The following is a 15,869-nucleotide window of genomic DNA, read 5'->3' as shown; positions in this document are numbered from 1 at the left end:
AATAATTATTTAAGAATAATGATTGTAGGAACAGTCTTGCCCATTAAAATGAAAATCAGTTTAGTGATTCCTTGCTCTGAGAATTTAATTTTTGCAGGGTGGTGAAGTATAATTTGGTTATTAATGATGCTTTTCCAGTGTTGGACAGCAGTCCATCCATCTGGCTGGGTTTGGGGCTTGTGATGTGTGACAGGAAAGGTTTGGATTTGGGAACTGATTTAGAATTTCCCCAAAAAATTCTTAAATCCCTAAAATCTCTGGGGGGTTTTGTGTGTAAATATTGGCTTTATTTACTTATCTCCAGCTGTTACAGGGCGCTCCTGTGTGAGGATATTGTTCAAAAGGAGAAATTGTTTTTTTTTTCCCTTTTTCCAGGCAGCAGATGATAATTTTTCTCCTTTTTCTCATTTTTTTTCCTCCTTTTCTTTCCTCCTTTTTTTCCTCCTTTGTGTCCTCCTATTTTTCCTCCTTTTCCCCTCCTATTTTCCCTCCTTTTTTTTCCTCATTTTTCCTCCATTTTCCCTCCTTTTCCCCCTCCTTTTTTCCCTCCTTTTTTCCTCCTTAATTTCCTCATTTTCTTTCCTCATTTTTTTTCCTCCTTTTCTTTCCTCCTCTTTTCCTCCTTTCCCCCCCTTTTTCCCCTCCTTTTTTTTTCTCCTTTTTTTCCTTCTTTTTTTTCTTCTTTTTTCCCCTCCTTTTTTTTTTCTTCCTTTTTCCCCCTCCTGTTTTCCCCTCCTTTTTTTCCTCCTTTTTCTCCTTTTTTTCTCCTTTTTTCTCCTTTTTCTCTGTAGCTGCAGGCTCTGGCTGCTCCCTGCCTACCCGTGCTGAGCATCTCCTTCCACACCAACTTCCCAGGAAAATCTTCATGGTAAGGGAAGAAAAAAAATCCCAATTTTGGACCAAAATCTGCCCATAAAATCCCGTTCTGGCTAAACCCACTCGTGGAGAAGGGATAAATAATTTCTAGATAAATCATTTCTATTTCTGGATTGACTTTCTCCCCAATGGCAGCTGCTGAATTTTCTTTTCTTTTTGTTAGGGTTGAGGTTGAATGTGTGAGATGGTGTTTTTTTTGTTTAGATTTGGATGTTTGTTTGGGGGAGGTTGGGTTTCAGCTCCAGCCAGAAAGGGGCTCTGTTCCTCCTGCCTTTCCAGCTGCTTTAAAAAAGGAACAAAAGTGCTTTTTGTGAGGGGTCACCTGAGAGGCACCACCTGGCCTGAAGGAAAAATCGGGGCCTCTGCCTTTGTCCTTTCTGATGTGGAAGTTTCCTCAAAAATCAGGCAGAAACAAAGGAAAAAAAAAATCAAGATAAAAATTTTGGCATATTTGATACTTTTGATTCCGATGTACCTGAGTTTGGAATAATTGATGCTTCATTTGTTTCCATTTATTCTTTAACTGTGTGTAGTTGGGTTGAATTCTGAAATCATGATGGAATTCTCCCCACATCCTTCCAGGATCAAAGGGGGGTTACAAGAGAGCTGGAGAGAAACTTTTCCCCAAAAAACATGAAGTGATAGGATAATAAGCAACACTTTAGGGATAAATAGAACAGATGTGAAAATTTACACTAAAAAACCCAGAAAATCAGGCAGAAACAAAGGAAGAACATCAAGATAAAAATGTTGGCATATTTGATACTTTTGATTCCAAAGTACACGAGTTTGGAATAATTGATTTTAGAGAAGAAGTTTTAGTGAGTGTAGTTGTGTTGGACGCCGAAATCATGAAGGAATTCTCTCCACATCCTTCCAGAATCAAAGCGGGGTTACAAGAGAGTGGAGAGAAACTTTTCCCTAAAGGAACGGAGTAATGGGGATGATGTGGAGTAGAAGAAGGGCAGGCTTGGGTGGGATTTTGGGAAGGAATTCCTGCCTGGGAAGGTGGGACGGGGCTGGGATGGATTCCCAGAGCAGCTGGGGCTGTCCCTGGATCCCTGGCAGTGCCCGCAGCCGGGCTGGACGGGGTTTGGAGCAGCCTGGACATGTTCCCATTTATTCTTTTTTTTTGTGTAGTTGTGTTGGACTCTGAAATATTTATGGAATTCTCCACATGTCCTTCCAGAATCAAAGGGGGGTTCCAAAAGAGCTGGAGAGAAACTTTTCCCTAAAGGAACGGAGTTATGGGCATGGTCTGGAGTAGAAGTAGGGCAGGACTGGGTGGGATTTTGGGAAGGAATTCCTGCCTGGGAAGGTGGGAAGGGGCTGGGATGGATTCCCAGAGCAGCTGTGACCATCCCTGGATCCCTGGCAGTGCCCGCGGCCGGGCTGGACAGGGTTTGGAGCACCGGGGACAGCGAAGGTGTCCCGGGGATGGACCGGGGCGGGATTTGGGATGCTTCAAGCCGAACCATCCTCGAGCATCTCCGGTGTGCCTCATCGGCCGTGCTGTCCCGCAGCGCTGCCATGCCCAGCTGCCCGGCTCCCGTCCCGCTGCTGCTGCTGCTCGCCGCGGTGCCCGGAGCGGCGCATCCTCCCGCCTCCGGCCCGGGCAGAACGCCGCTCCCGGCGGCGCCGCCCGGAGCGCAGCTCCCCACGCTCTTCCCGCTGGAGAATTCCACGCTGGACTCGGCCGAGCTCTTCTTCAACTGCTGCGAGTGCTGCCCGCCCGCCGGGCCGCGGGGACCCGCAGGTGTGCGAGCGGCGGGGAGCGGCGAATCCCGCGGCTCGTCCCCGGGAGAGCGTTCGGCGGGGCTGGTGCAGCTCCCGGGGCATCCCAGCCGGCTGCAGCTCTGATGCTGGCCGGGCTTGGCTGGTTCGGGGGGACACTCCTTGCACAGCAGCCGTGCACTCTCCTTATCACAACAGCCTTGCACTGTCCTTATCACAACAGCCTTGCACTGTCCTTATCACAACAGCCTTGCGCTCTTCTTATCACAACAGCCTTCTGCTCTTCTTATCACAACAGCCTTGCACTGTCCTTATCACAACAGCCTTGTGCTCTTCTTCTCTTTCCCTCGCACTCCTCTTTCTTATCACAACAGCCTTGCACTCTTCTTTCCCTTGCACTCTTCTTGTCTTTCTTATCACAACAGCCGTGCACTCTTCTTATCACAACAGCCTTGCACTCTTCTTATCACAACAGTCTTGCACTCTTCTTTCCCTTGCACTCTTCTTCTTTCTTATCACAACAGCCTTGCACTCTCTTATCACAACAGCCTTGCACTCCTCTCTTTCCCTTGCACTCTTCTTCTTTCTTATCACAACAGCCTTGCACTCTTCTTGTCACAACAGTCTTGCACTCTTCTTGTCTTTCCCTTGCACTCTTCTTGTCTTTCCCTTGCTCTCTTCTTGTCTTTCTTATCACAACAGCCTTGCACTCTTCTTATCACAACAGCCTTGCACTCTTTTTCTCTTTCCCTCGCACTCTTCTTCTCTTTCTTATCACAACAGCCTTGCACTCTTCTTGTCACAACAGTCTTGCACTCATCACAACAGTCTTGCACTCTTCTTTCCCTTGCACTCTTCTTGTCTTTCTTATCACAACAGCCTTGCACTCTTCTTGTCACAACAGTCTTGCACTCTCCTTTCTTATCACAACAGCCTTGCACTCTTCTTGTCACAACAGTCTTGCACTCTTCTCTTTCCCTTGCACTCTTCTTCTCTTTCCCTTGCACTCTTCTTCTTTCTTATCACAACAGCCTTGCACTCTCCTTTCTTATCACAACAGCCTTGCACTCTTCTTCTCTTTCCCTTGCACTTTTCTCTTTCTTACCACAACATCCTTGCACTCTTTCCTATCACAACAGCCTTGCACTCCTCTTTCTTATCAGAACAGCTTTGCACTCCTCTTTCTTATCACAACCTTGCACTCCTCTTTCTCATCACAACAGCCTTGCACTCTTCTTCTCTTTCCATAATCTGCCATAATCTGCTCCCAGACAGGCACTGGGAATCTCTGGATTCCCAAGGGGATGGAAAAGGGAAAGGATTTCAATCCCTCCTTTCTGCAGTGTGGAACTCTCAGCCAGGTTCCCTTTCTGTATTTGCAGAATTAATTCTCCTTAAGGAAAGGGACAATCCCAAAGCTCTGGCAGCTCCTTGGATGTGCTCAGGTTTTGAAGACAGATTAATTTCTGATGTTTTGTGAACCTCTGAGCTCCTGTGGCTCTGAGGCAGCTCAAAGTTGGTTTTAAAAAGTCTTTAACTGTGGCCCAGAGTGAAAGGCGAAGCTGTGAGATTTGATGATGTCAAATAAAACAAGCAGCTCTTCCCAAGGTGATGGAATCACCTCATATACACTCCTCAATGCCACGCTGCTCAAGTATTGATGAAAATGTCATTTAGAAGTTAAACCTTGGAGTTACTGAGGTAATTTTGTTGATTTTACAGGTCCCAAGGGGGAGAAGGGAGATGCTGGGCTGCCAGGGCTGCCGGGAACTCCTGGCCCTCAAGGTCCAAAAGGCTCTAAAGGAGAAAGAGGTAAACCAGACTGATGGGAAATGCTGCTGTCCTCATAAAATACCACAAAATTATTAAAAAAATTTTCAAAGCAAAAGAAGATTTCTGCTAGGGATTGAGCCCTGGAGAGGTTTAGCTGGCATCAGTGCAGGGACAGGAACTCAGGTGGTGGCAGTGTTTGTTCAGGTGGAACAGGAGCAGGTGCTCATAAAGACCTCACTCGAAAATTCTTGTTCAGAACAGGACTTCAAAATCCTGGTTCAGTTTGCTTTGGATGAAGGACAGAAGTATGAAAAAGCCACCACGGAATTTGTGTGCAGGTGTAAAATCTGCATTTCAATTTCAATATCTCAGGCAAAAGAACTTTAAGATGTATGTTAGTATATACTAAGCAGAAGTTGAAAATGGTTTCTGATCCTACCTCTACCCTGATTTGCTCAGCTTTAATGAAGAGGAATGAATTGGACTTACCTAGAATTCAGTACTTTAAGCAGATTTTTCATTTTGTCATATAATTTTGTACAAAGCTAAACAATTTGCAACTCTGAAACACTTCAGTTTTGAAATGATTGAGATCAGTTTATCCATCAGTATTCCTGAAAGGAAACCCTGCCCTTTGTCTGGGGCTTGGAGCAGCTTTATCCTGGCAGGATCCTGCTGCTGCTGCCTCTGGAGAATCACCCGGGCTCCCAGCAGCAGAGGCTGGTGCTGTTCAGTCCCTGCAGCCCCTTAGGCAGCGATGTACTCCTGGAAAAAGCTTTTTGGGCTTTTGAATGAGAAATGAGGAATGAGGAATGAGGAATGAGGAATGCAGAGCTGTCACCTTCTCCATCTTCCATTGAACAGCAGCAGCTGCCTCACAGAGGGGCAGAAATCTTGGAGTGAGGTGGTGCTGGGGGCTGTGGGATCCAGCTGAGGTTCCTGAAGGTGTTTCCTCAAAACCCACATTGCTTACGTCTGTTTTGTGAATGAAGTGAGGGGCACACACTGACGGTCCCAGTGGGGTGTGATGCTTGCTCTGCTGCACACACCAGCACCAATTAATGAATTGATCCATTAATTCATGCTGGAACGTCCTAGGAGGAAAAGGGGAGCAAGGGGAGCGAGGAGCAAGTGGAAGCCCCGGTTATCCAGGGAAACCCGGGCTGCAAGGTAGGCCTGGAAAATCCAGGATTGCTCTGACCTTTCCCTCTGCTCTGGGTTTTGCAGCGGCGTGGAAGGACCAATCCCTTTGGATGGTCCTTCCATCTCCAGGTCAATCCAATTTTATTGGTTTTAATCTTCTTTTCCCCCCAGGTGAAGCTGGAGCCAAAGGCAATAAGGGCAGCTACGGCTTCCCCGGCCTGAAGGGACAAAAGGGGGCTAAAGGGGACACCTGTGACAACGGCACCAAGGGAGACAAAGGGGACAGGGGCGATCCCGGAGAGCCGGGAGCGGGCGGGGAGCAGGGGGACAAGGGAGAAAAGGGGGACACGGGGGAAAAGGGCTACTGCGGGGAGCCGGGGGGCAGAGGGGCCAAGGGGGACAGAGGGGAAGGGGGCACCAAGGGGGAGAAGGGCAGCAAAGGGGACGCGGGCACCGAGGGCACGCGGGGGGCGGCCGGCAAGCAGGGAGAGAAGGGCGAGCAGGGCCCCAAGGGTGACAAAGGGGACCTGGGCCCCGCGGGCGCCAAGGGCGAGCCTGGCACCAAGGGCGGGCGCGGCGCCCCGGGCAGGAAGGGTTCCCGTGGAGCCAAAGGCGCCGCTGGGCACGTCCCCAGGGCCCCGCGCTCGGCGTTCAGCGCGGGGCTCTCCAGGCCCTTCCCTCCTCCCAACGTGCCCATCAGGTTCGACCGCGTGTGGTTCAACGAGCGCCACGATTACGACCCCGCCACGGGCAAGTTCAACTGCAGCGTGCCCGGCGCCTACGTCTTCTCCTACCACGTCACCGTGCGCGGCCGCCCCGCGCGCCTCAGCCTCGTGGCCAGCAGCAGGAGGGTGGCCAAGGCCAGGGACACCCTCTACGGCCAGGACATCGACCAGGCCTCCTTCCTCACCATCCTCAAGCTGAGGGTGGGCGACCAAGTGTGGCTGGAGGTCGCGAAGGACTGGAACGGGCTCTACGCCGGCGCGGAGGACGACAGCGTCTTCACGGGGTTCCTGCTGTACCCTGATGGTTTTGAGGTCCTTCTGTGAGTTTATAACGTCTTTTCCCTCTCGGCGTGAGAGGAGAAAAGGGCAGCACCTTGGTTTAGTTGTTATTTTTGTGATGTTTTAACAAAAGACGTTTATATTTGCAAGGCGTGGATTAGTTTGAAGAAGTCATGCATCCTTTGCCCGTTGTCCCAACAGGACCAGCATGGGGAGGGCATTTCCCAGCACAGTTTGTAATTAGAATATTCAAATCATGGAGTGAAACTCCTTCTCAGCTTCTGCAGACTTTGCATGGCCCAAATTCCCTCTAGGAATCAGTTCTGATCACCTCTGATTTTGACAAATGCCAGGATTTGATTTATAGAGCTCAGCCAGGTGGGAACATGAGCAGTAGGTTCCTTGAGATCACCTGAAAAGATTTAAAGCTCTTTTATCCTCGAATCAGTATTATTTAGTGCTTTAGTCTTGGTCTAAAAGAATATTAGATCAATGTAAAAAACCCTTCTAAATCTTGTTCTTAAACAAAAATAAATCTGAAACTTTCAGAAGTAGCTGAGAGATGAATATTTGACTTTATTGGCCTACTCAGACCACCAGGTTCTGAGCCTCTGATGCTGTGGGATCATCCTTGGGATCAGCCAGAAGGGAACATGAGCAGTAGGTTCCTTGAGATCACCTGAAAAGATTTAAAGCTCTTTTATCCTTGAATCAGTGTTATTTAGTGCTTTGGTCATGAATTATATATAAAATTATCTAAAAGAGTATTAGATCAGTGTAAAAAACCCTCCTAACTCTTGTTCTTAAACAAAAATAAATTTGCAACTTTCAAAAGTAGCTGAGAGATGAATATTTGACTTTATTGGCCTACTCAGACCACCAGGTTCTGAGCCTCTGATGCTGTGGGATCATCCTCGGGCTGCTGGGAGGAGGAGGCAGCCAAGAACAGACTTTGGAATTCCCTCAAGGTGTTGTGATGGCTCAGAGGATTTGTGGGAATGTTTAAAAAGCCTCACCGGAACCATTTGACCAGAAGACCTTAATCCAAGCTGGTTTTCACCTTAAAAATACTAAAAAATAAAAAACATCCTTAATTTTGAGCTGTTTTCCCTCACTTTTCGTGCTGTGGCAGAATGACAATGGATTGATTGAGGATGTGCTTTGCCTCATTATGGAGCCCTGCTAAAAAACACTTGCCAAAATATTTGTTCCCTTTTACTTCTGCTTTTATTTTGTTTGGTAAAACTGTCCCCTCCTCAGGCTGCAGTGAAGCATTTTGACACTGGTGGAAGAAAATAAATGCTCAGGGTTCTAATCAGGCCAACAGCTCTTGTCAATAACTATAAAAAATTATTCCAAAGCCATAAAAACACCTATTTTGTGGTGTTTTCCATGTTTTTATTTGCATTTATTTGGGATCAAGGAGCTGCTCTTGGCTGCTCAAAGGCTGGATCCTCACTCAGCTCCTGCTCCTTCCATTCTGAATTTCTATTCCCTGACCCAGGTAAGATCCTAGTTCTGCTCTTCTTTGATTTGGATGAAAATGAATGGATTTCATTGATTCAGCCCAGATTACAAATATAATATCATAATCCAGGTTCCATTTCAGGTGAAATGTTTTCAGGTTTTTTTTTTTTTTTTTTCCCCTGTGTCTTTGCTTGCAGCTGCTTGGCTGCTGAAAGGTTTTCCCTTTTGAAAGGAGAAAAACCCCTTTTGATGGGAATTAAAGTGGATTACAGTGTGAGCAGTGCCATTTTTCCAGTGTTTTGTAAAATGCTCCTTAATAGGGAATATTTATAAAAGTATACAGAGTATGGGAGAATGAAGTAAAGACAATCGGTTAGAAAAACAAAAGAAACTTTGTCACAACTTTCCATTAGATTAGAAAGTTAATATATTACCTTACAACAAAGAAACTTGTAACTACTTTAAACTCTACCCAACTTCTTACTCCTCTAAAACCTCACAACCTTTGGAACTAATATGCGCTCAAAAACTCGCATGACACTGGCTCAAAAACTCGCGTGGCACTGGCTCAAAAACTCGCATGGCACTGGCTCAAAAACTCATGTGGCACTGGCTCAAAAACTCGCGTGGCACTGGCTCAAAAACTCGCGTGGCACTCACTCAAAAACTCGTGTGGCACTCACTCAAAAACTCGCGTGGCACTCACTCAAAAACTCATGTGGCACTGGCTCAGAAACTCGCGTGGAACTCGCTCAGAAACTCACGTGGCACTCGCTCAAAAACTCGTGTGGCACTGGCTCAAAAACTCGTGTGGCACTGGCTCAGAAACTCGCGTGGAACTCACTCAGAAACTCGCGTGGCACTGGCTCAAAAACTCATGTGGCACTCACTCAAAAACTTGTGTGGCACTCACTCAAAAACTCGTGTGGCACTCAAAAACTCGCGTGGCACTGGCTCAAAAACTCGCATGGCACTGGCTCAAAAACTCGTGTGGCACTGGCTCAAAAACTCACGTGGCACTGGCTCAGAAACTCGCGTGGCACTGGCTCAAAAACTCGCGTGGCACTGGCTCAGAAACTCGCGTGGCACTGGCTCAGAAACTCGTGTGGCACTCACTCAGAAACTCGCGTGGTACTCACTCAGAAACTCGTGTGGCACTGGCTCAGAAACACGTGTGGCACTGGCTCAAAAACTCGTGTGGCACTGGCTCAGAAACTCGCGTGGGGCACATGGTTGACAAAGTAATCTGTTAGGAGCTGCAGGGCTGTGGTTTATGGTGCAGGACTGAGCTGCTGGGTGGAAGAAGCTTCTGAGCAGCGGTGCAGCCATGCACAGCTCACCTGATGCTCCAGCATGAATCCCTGGGTTTGTTTTTGGGATTCTGCATCCCACTGTGTCCTCATGGGGCATGGATTTGGGGATGGGGGGGCTACAGGGGCTTCTCTGCCAGAAGCTGCCCTTGTGTCCCCTGGACCTGTGGTTGGACAAGGCTGAGTGTCTGGGAGGGAGGTTTTGGGAATTTTGGGGGGAAACACTGGAGCTGCAGAGAGGAGTGTGGGTTTGCAGGAGGGGCAGGAGCCGAGTTCCCTTTGGAATCCAGTCCATGGAGGAGCACAAGTCCTTCTGCTGTGGGGAGGACCCTACAGCACAGCAGGGCAGAGGCTGGGATCCCATGGGAGTCTCAGGCTGGATCAGCTCCGTGTGATCCCATGGGAATTCCCTGCTGGATCAGCTCTGCGATCCCATGGGAAGAGGCCCCACACTGGAGCAGGGAGGAATGAGGAGCCCTTTCCCTGAGGAGGAAGGAGGGAAAACCTGGGATGAGCTGACTGCAGCCCCCATCCCCTGATCCCTCCGCTGGGAGTGGCAGAGCCTGGGAAGAAGGGAGGAATAGGATGGGGTGTTTTTAGGATTTAGTTTCATTTCTCATCACCCAACTCCGGTGATAAATTAATTTCCCCTGTGGACTCTGCTCTTCCTGTGCCCCCTCCCTGTCCTTCCCCCGCCCTAAACCATTCCTGGGTGTTCTGACTGAGCAGGGAATGATGGAGCAGCTCTGGTGCTGCGTGGAGCTCCTCTCTTGTAACTCAGTTAATTAATTAATTAATTAAAACCTTCAAACCCATTTGCAAAGTGCCGGCTGGGGGATGTGTTTGAATTCTGAGCAGCTCAGCCTGGCCGGGACGCTCCCCGTGGGATTTGGGATGCAGCAGGGACAGCAGATGGCAATGTGGCACTGCCGACCGACCGCGAGCCGGGAACGCGCGCGGAGAATTTTCCGTGGGAAGTCGGGGGGAGCCTGTCTTGGGGCTGGGCACAGGGTTTGGGGCTGGGAGGGATGGGTTGTTCCATAGGGTGGGATGGATGGATGGTTTCCATGGGCTGGGATGGATGGATGGATGGTTTCCGTGGGCTGGGATGGATGGATGGATTGTTGTTTCCATGGGCTGGGATGGATGGATGGGTTGTTTCCATAGGATGGGATGGATGGATGGATTGTTGTTTCCACAGGATAGGAGGGAGGGAGGAATGGATGGATTGTCTCCATAGGCTGGGAGGGAGGGATGGATGGTTTCCATAGGATAGGATGGTTAGATTGTTGTTTCTATAGGCTGGGATGGATTGGGATGGATGGATGGCTTCCATGGGCTGGGATGAGTGGATTATTTCCATAGGCTGGGTTGAATGGATTGTTGTTTCCATAGGATGGGATGGATGGATGGGTGGTTTCCATGGCCTGGGATGGATGGATTGTTGTTTCCATAGAGTGGGATGGATGGATGGATTATTTCCATAGGGTGGGATGGATGCATGGATGGATTGTTGTTTCCATAGGGTGGGATGGATGCATGGATTGTTGTTTCCATGGCCTGAGATGGATGGATTGTGAACTTGCTCAGGAGGAACTTTGTCCCTGTCCTTGGGCTCTTTGTGTCTCCTCGGAGCTCTTTGTGTCCCCTCGGAGCTGGGCTCATGGATTTTGGGATGGAGGACACTCCCAGCCTGTTCCTTCCACTTAGGAAAGGTCTATTTAGGATTTGATGCCTTAGAAAGGCCAAGCTCGGGCCCACAATGGGGTTTATTGGGGCCTACCTGTGTGTTTATTTTGATTTAAATGTTATTTTATCACTGAAGATCCGTGTCCACACTGAGAGCTGTGGATGGAGAGAGCTGCAGCACAAACCTCAGATTGGAATATGTGAATTATTCCCCAACTTCAAGATGTCTGTGACCACACTGGAGACTCTCTTTGAATTTAACACAAGTCTTGTGATAAAACCAACCAAAAGCTGAAAATCCCCATTTTTTGGTGGCTCCACATGTAGAAAATGAGGAGGCAGGGAAGCTGTAAATGCAACAGAAGCTTGGCCATCTCCCTGATTTGTGGGACTCATCAATTAATTAGGTAGCCAAATGCTGTCATCTTCACCTAAAATTGATTTTTGGCTGGCAAATTAGTGGATTTGGGGTGATGCCCTTGGGATCAGGTTGTGGCCCTGAGTTTGTTCAGCTTCCCCTCTGTTCCTGGTGGGATTCATCCCTCTGGCTCCAGAGAGGCTTTAATCCTGATTTTTCCAGCTTCATACAGCCTCAGGAAGGAGGAATTTGCCTCTGGATCCTGCCCAGTGCTGTAGGCACCTCTGAAATCCTGACTCTCATCCCTGAATTTGACTTCAGTGGTGGAGCTGAGCACAACTTCCAGCTGAGTAACAATAATGGGAAAGAACTCCAGGCTCTTGGAGCAGTAATCAGAGTTCTAAACAGCCACACCACAGCTTTTTCCAAATTTATCTTCCCATTCCTTCATCGCTGTTGTTATCCCTGTTTACCTCCAATTGAAATCTTTCCACTCAATTGGTTCTAATTGACTCAGTCACTTTAAGGAATATAACCTGGGGGAAAAAAAGAGACCTAAATATATTTTTTTTCCCTGTTAAAACCTTCCTAAAATGAAAAGAAAAAGATAAATCCAAATTACGAGCTGCTGTTCCCTACGGAGCCCAAATTCATCTGCGACATAATTGGAATTACAGCATCTCTTGGCAGCCCAAAAGAGTAATCAAGGAGAAAAACTAAACCCAGCCCAGGCCCTGGAAAGTTATTTTAAAACTAAAATGAAGCACTTGAGCAAAGTGACAAAAAATAAAAGCAGTTTTAGTGAGTTTATTCTGAGTAAACAAGATATAATTGAAAATACAGGGATATCAACAACTCCAGGATTGAAATGACCTCACAAGCAATATCTGGAATTCTCTGAATTCAGCACAGAAAACATTTGGATTTTAGCTCATGTGCCCATATTACTCTGTAATAGACACAGCAATATTGGGTAAGGAAATGTCCAGCTACCACAGGTTGTGTTTATTTTTTATTATTATTTCTTGCTGTCTTGCTCCACCTTGAGTACAATCATGTGGATTTTTTGAGTGAGTCCATGATTTTTTGAGTCCATGGGTCTCAATGGATCCCAGGCTGATCCAAGGTGGAATTTTGATTTTCAGGTATCTGAAGGCTCACTGAGGGGAAGTTATCCCGGAAAGAGAACATTCCCTCTTTTCAAATGGGAAGATTTTTCTGGAGCTCCTTTGGAAGCAAGTGTCAGATTTTAAAACATTCTGCAAACCCATCCTCACCTGTGGATTTCTTGTGGACATTTTGAGTTTGAGATCCAGGGAATGGATTTCACCCCCAGGCTGGATTTATCCCTGAGCTCTGCTTGGGGCCTCACCCAGAGCCAGTGCTGAGGGTGCATCCAATATTCCAGGAATCACTGGAAAACCCAGGAATGTTGAAGGTCTGACCTGATTTTTGCTTTTCAATCCCACTGTGTTGAGCAGGATTTCAAAGACTTCAGAAAGAGAGGAGCTTCAAATGCTTCTCAGTTGGGACCCATCATTTGTAGCTTATTAAAGCCCAGCTCTAGGTTTTTATTAGATAATCAATAAACCTAATCAAGTTTTATAGGAAGTGTGGTTTTATTTTATGCTGTCATAAATGTTGATAGGCAAAATGAGGAGAATTTACAAGGGATTAGAAGAGCACTTAGAAAAAGAAACCCCATTCTGGCTCTCACATCCAGTTTCCCAGCAAGACTCTTGAATTTCTGTCCATGTCACGTTAAAAGCAGAATTGAAAAAGTTTGTTAAATCTTTTTCCCCACTGCATTCCCAGAGGAGCAGCTTTCTTCTCTGACTGCATTCCTAGAGTGATAATAAAAGGGTTTTAAAATCATGGGGATTTAGGGTTAAAAGAAAAATTAAGTTTAGTAGGCCCTGAAAAGAAAATAAATACCCTAAGTACAGGAAGACTTTGTACCTTGCTAGAACTGCACCTGTGTGGCTAGTACATGATAAATGATATAATTGTTAGATGTGATGATTGTTTAGTAATTAAATATAATTACTGTTTAATCGTAAGAATAATCATGAGAAACTGTGGTCAGGGGCCTGAGAAAGACCACGAGAAACTCATGTCAATGTATACAATAGAACAATATCAGTTTAATAATTAATATGTAGTTTATATAATGATAGAATATAAAATATGTTCAGCTCGAAACCTGTGTCAGAGTCAGATTTGGGTCTGTACCCCTGATTCCCAGAAAAAAAAAAAAAGAAAAATCTGCATATAATCCTATCCTGTGATTATTTGTGTTTCTGAATGCTGACACAACCTCCCTGACCCACAGGCTGCCAGGGCCTGCTATGGCTCTGCTGTTTTGTACTACTGCATTTGTATTTTAATTTTATTTTTTCCCCCTAATACATAACTGTTTTTCCTATTCCCATAGCTTTACCTTAGAGCCCCTTAAATTCAAATTGATAACAATTCAGAGGGATGAGGTTTGCATTTTCCATTCCAGCGGAGGCTCCTGCCTTCCTTAGCAGACTCCTGCCTTTTCCAAGCCTTTCCCAGCACTGCCCTGTGTCCCCAAGTGCCACATCCACGGGGCTTTAACCCCTGCAGGGATGGAGTCCTGCACAAGCCCTTTCCATGGTGAGATTTGCCCAATATCCCACATTTTTTTAGCACTGCTTTAGGTCAAGGCCAGGCCAGGAAGCGTTGCCAAGGGATTCCAGGTGTCCTTCTGCTGTGCAATACTGCATCCTATTTCCCCAGCCCTCAGAGTTTGCACAGCCTCTGATACAACAACCACTGCATATTTTCATTTCTTTTTCTGCTGTAATTTATTTCTGGCCAAGAAGACGTGGCTGGGTTATTTATCCTCTCTTAATTGCTCTGTTTTCTGGGAGTAACTTGCCTTTTGTGGCCGAGCAGGAGGTGACGGTGACAGCCAGGCTGTGACCTGGAATGATGTGACTGCTTTGATCCTGACCTTAAAACCAGGGCAGGAGGCTTTTTTTTTTTTAATTTTAATACTTCTTCCTGCTACAGCAGCTCTAATTTTAGAAGAAATTGTACTTATGGATAAGTGTTGATGATGCATTTTTATGGCACAGGGGTTGGGGAAGGTCTCGGCTCTGAGGAATTGCAGGAGTGGGGCCTCTGAGGCCAGGAGGGGATTTTGAGCTTTGGCGTTTTGGCCTTTGGAGGCAAAACCCATGGAACATCCCATAAAATATCCATTATTTGCTGTCTAAATATGAAACAAGTCAATGTTTAATAGGAGAAGACAAAACAACAGCAATCTGGTAAATGGGAATCTGTGGGAACTCAAAATGTCCCTCAGACATTTCTGGATGTTCCGGGCCCAGCTCAGAAGCATTTGAGACCCTGGCACAGCTGCAAACAGCTGTGATTTTGGGTTTGAGCCATGGGATGAGTTACCAACCTTGCAGGGAGAACAAGAAGTCACAAAAGTTTAGATATTATAATAGAAGTAGTCACAAAGTAGAGGGAAGAATTTCTGAGTGCTGAACAGGGGGGTTTCGGTTTTGTACATGGGGGTCAGAGGTTTTAAGATGGATTTGGGATTTGGGCCTGCCCTGTCCTCCCTCTTTCTCCTTCCTCACCTCCATGTTCTTGGTGATGTTGGCACTCACAGATTGGTTTAGAGTAGAAAAGCACCATTTAATATAGGTAATAGGCATTGGGGAAAAACTGTAACCATGTAACACATAATGTACCATATAAAAGATAGAAAATCACCATTTAATATAGGTAATAGGCATTGGGAAAAACTGTAACCATGTAACACGTAATGTACCATATAAAAGATAGAAAATCCCCATTTAATATAGGTAATACGCATTGGGGAAAAACTGTGAACATGTAACACGTAATGTACCATATAAAAGATAGAAAATCCCCATTTAATATAGGTAATAGGCATTGGGGAAAAACTGTGAACATGTAACACGTAATGTACCATATAAAAGAGAGCAGCAGCCCTGGGTGGGGATAGAAGAAGAAGAAGAAGAGGAAGAAGAAGGAGAAGAAGAAGAAGAGGAAGAGGAGGAGGAGTCAGAGAGGATGTCAGGGTGTGTGTGTGCCTCTGCCTGAGCTTTGAGCAAACCACAGCAGCTCCAGGAGAAAATCTTTTAGATAACTTGCAATAAACTGCCTTGAAACTGAGGGGATTTTGCCTTTTTTCCCGCTTATTTCAATTTTTTCCTATTTTCCCCCCATCAGATTTTGCCATGCACATGCTTTCCACCCTATTTCTGGGCAGCAGGAATTCCTGCTGTTAATGATGGGGAGACTTCCAAAAGATCCTGAATTTTAAAGCAGCTTTGAAGGCAATTTCCTTTAATCTCTCCTGAAAACGTGTCCCACTATAATTTATTCCAACAGAAATCATTAAAATCATTAAAAATCAGACCATCTGTATGTTCTTGTGGTTGTCACTCTCTGCTCTTCTGAGTTTTGAAATGTTGTAGCTCAGGTGTCTGGCTCTAAATAGAAGCAATA

The 15,869-nt window shown here is 46.4% G+C and overlaps 1 protein-coding gene across 1 annotated transcript; it reads left to right on the top strand.

The window, feature by feature from the left end:
• Positions 1-2,406: 2,406 nt before the first annotated feature.
• On the top strand, positions 2,407-8,611 carry OTOL1 (otolin 1). The gene is made up of 4 exons (XM_077785541.2): positions 2,407-2,632; positions 4,333-4,422; positions 5,482-5,553; positions 5,698-8,611. Exons 1-4 carry the CDS (start codon positions 2,407-2,409, stop codon positions 6,573-6,575), a joined length of 1,266 nt encoding a protein of 421 aa, XP_077641667.1. The 3' UTR covers positions 6,576-8,611.
• The last annotated feature ends 7,258 nt before the right edge of the window (positions 8,612-15,869 follow it).

Source organism: Lonchura striata, chromosome 9 (genome assembly GCF_050655825.1).
Source record: "Lonchura striata isolate lonStrDom1 chromosome 9, ASM5065582v1, whole genome shotgun sequence".
Classification (NCBI taxonomy): Eukaryota; Metazoa; Chordata; class Aves; order Passeriformes; family Estrildidae; genus Lonchura; species Lonchura striata.
The sequence above is the reverse complement of the archived record's forward strand: the minus strand, read 5'-3'. Positions and strand labels throughout refer to the sequence as shown.

What these genes read in the sequence shown, in the direction of transcription:
- OTOL1 (XM_077785541.2), top strand. Translation starts at nt 2,407, where the DNA reads ATGCCCAGCTGCCCGGCTCCCGTCCCGCTGCTGCTGCTGCTCGCCGCG. An exon ending in CGGGCCGCGGGGACCCGCAG is followed by an intron (nt 2,633 to 4,332) that starts GTGTGCGAGCGG and finishes TTGATTTTACAG; the next exon opens with GTCCCAAGGGGGAGAAGGGA. An exon ending in AGGCTCTAAAGGAGAAAGAG is followed by an intron (nt 4,423 to 5,481) that starts GTAAACCAGACT and finishes GGAACGTCCTAG; the next exon opens with GAGGAAAAGGGGAGCAAGGG.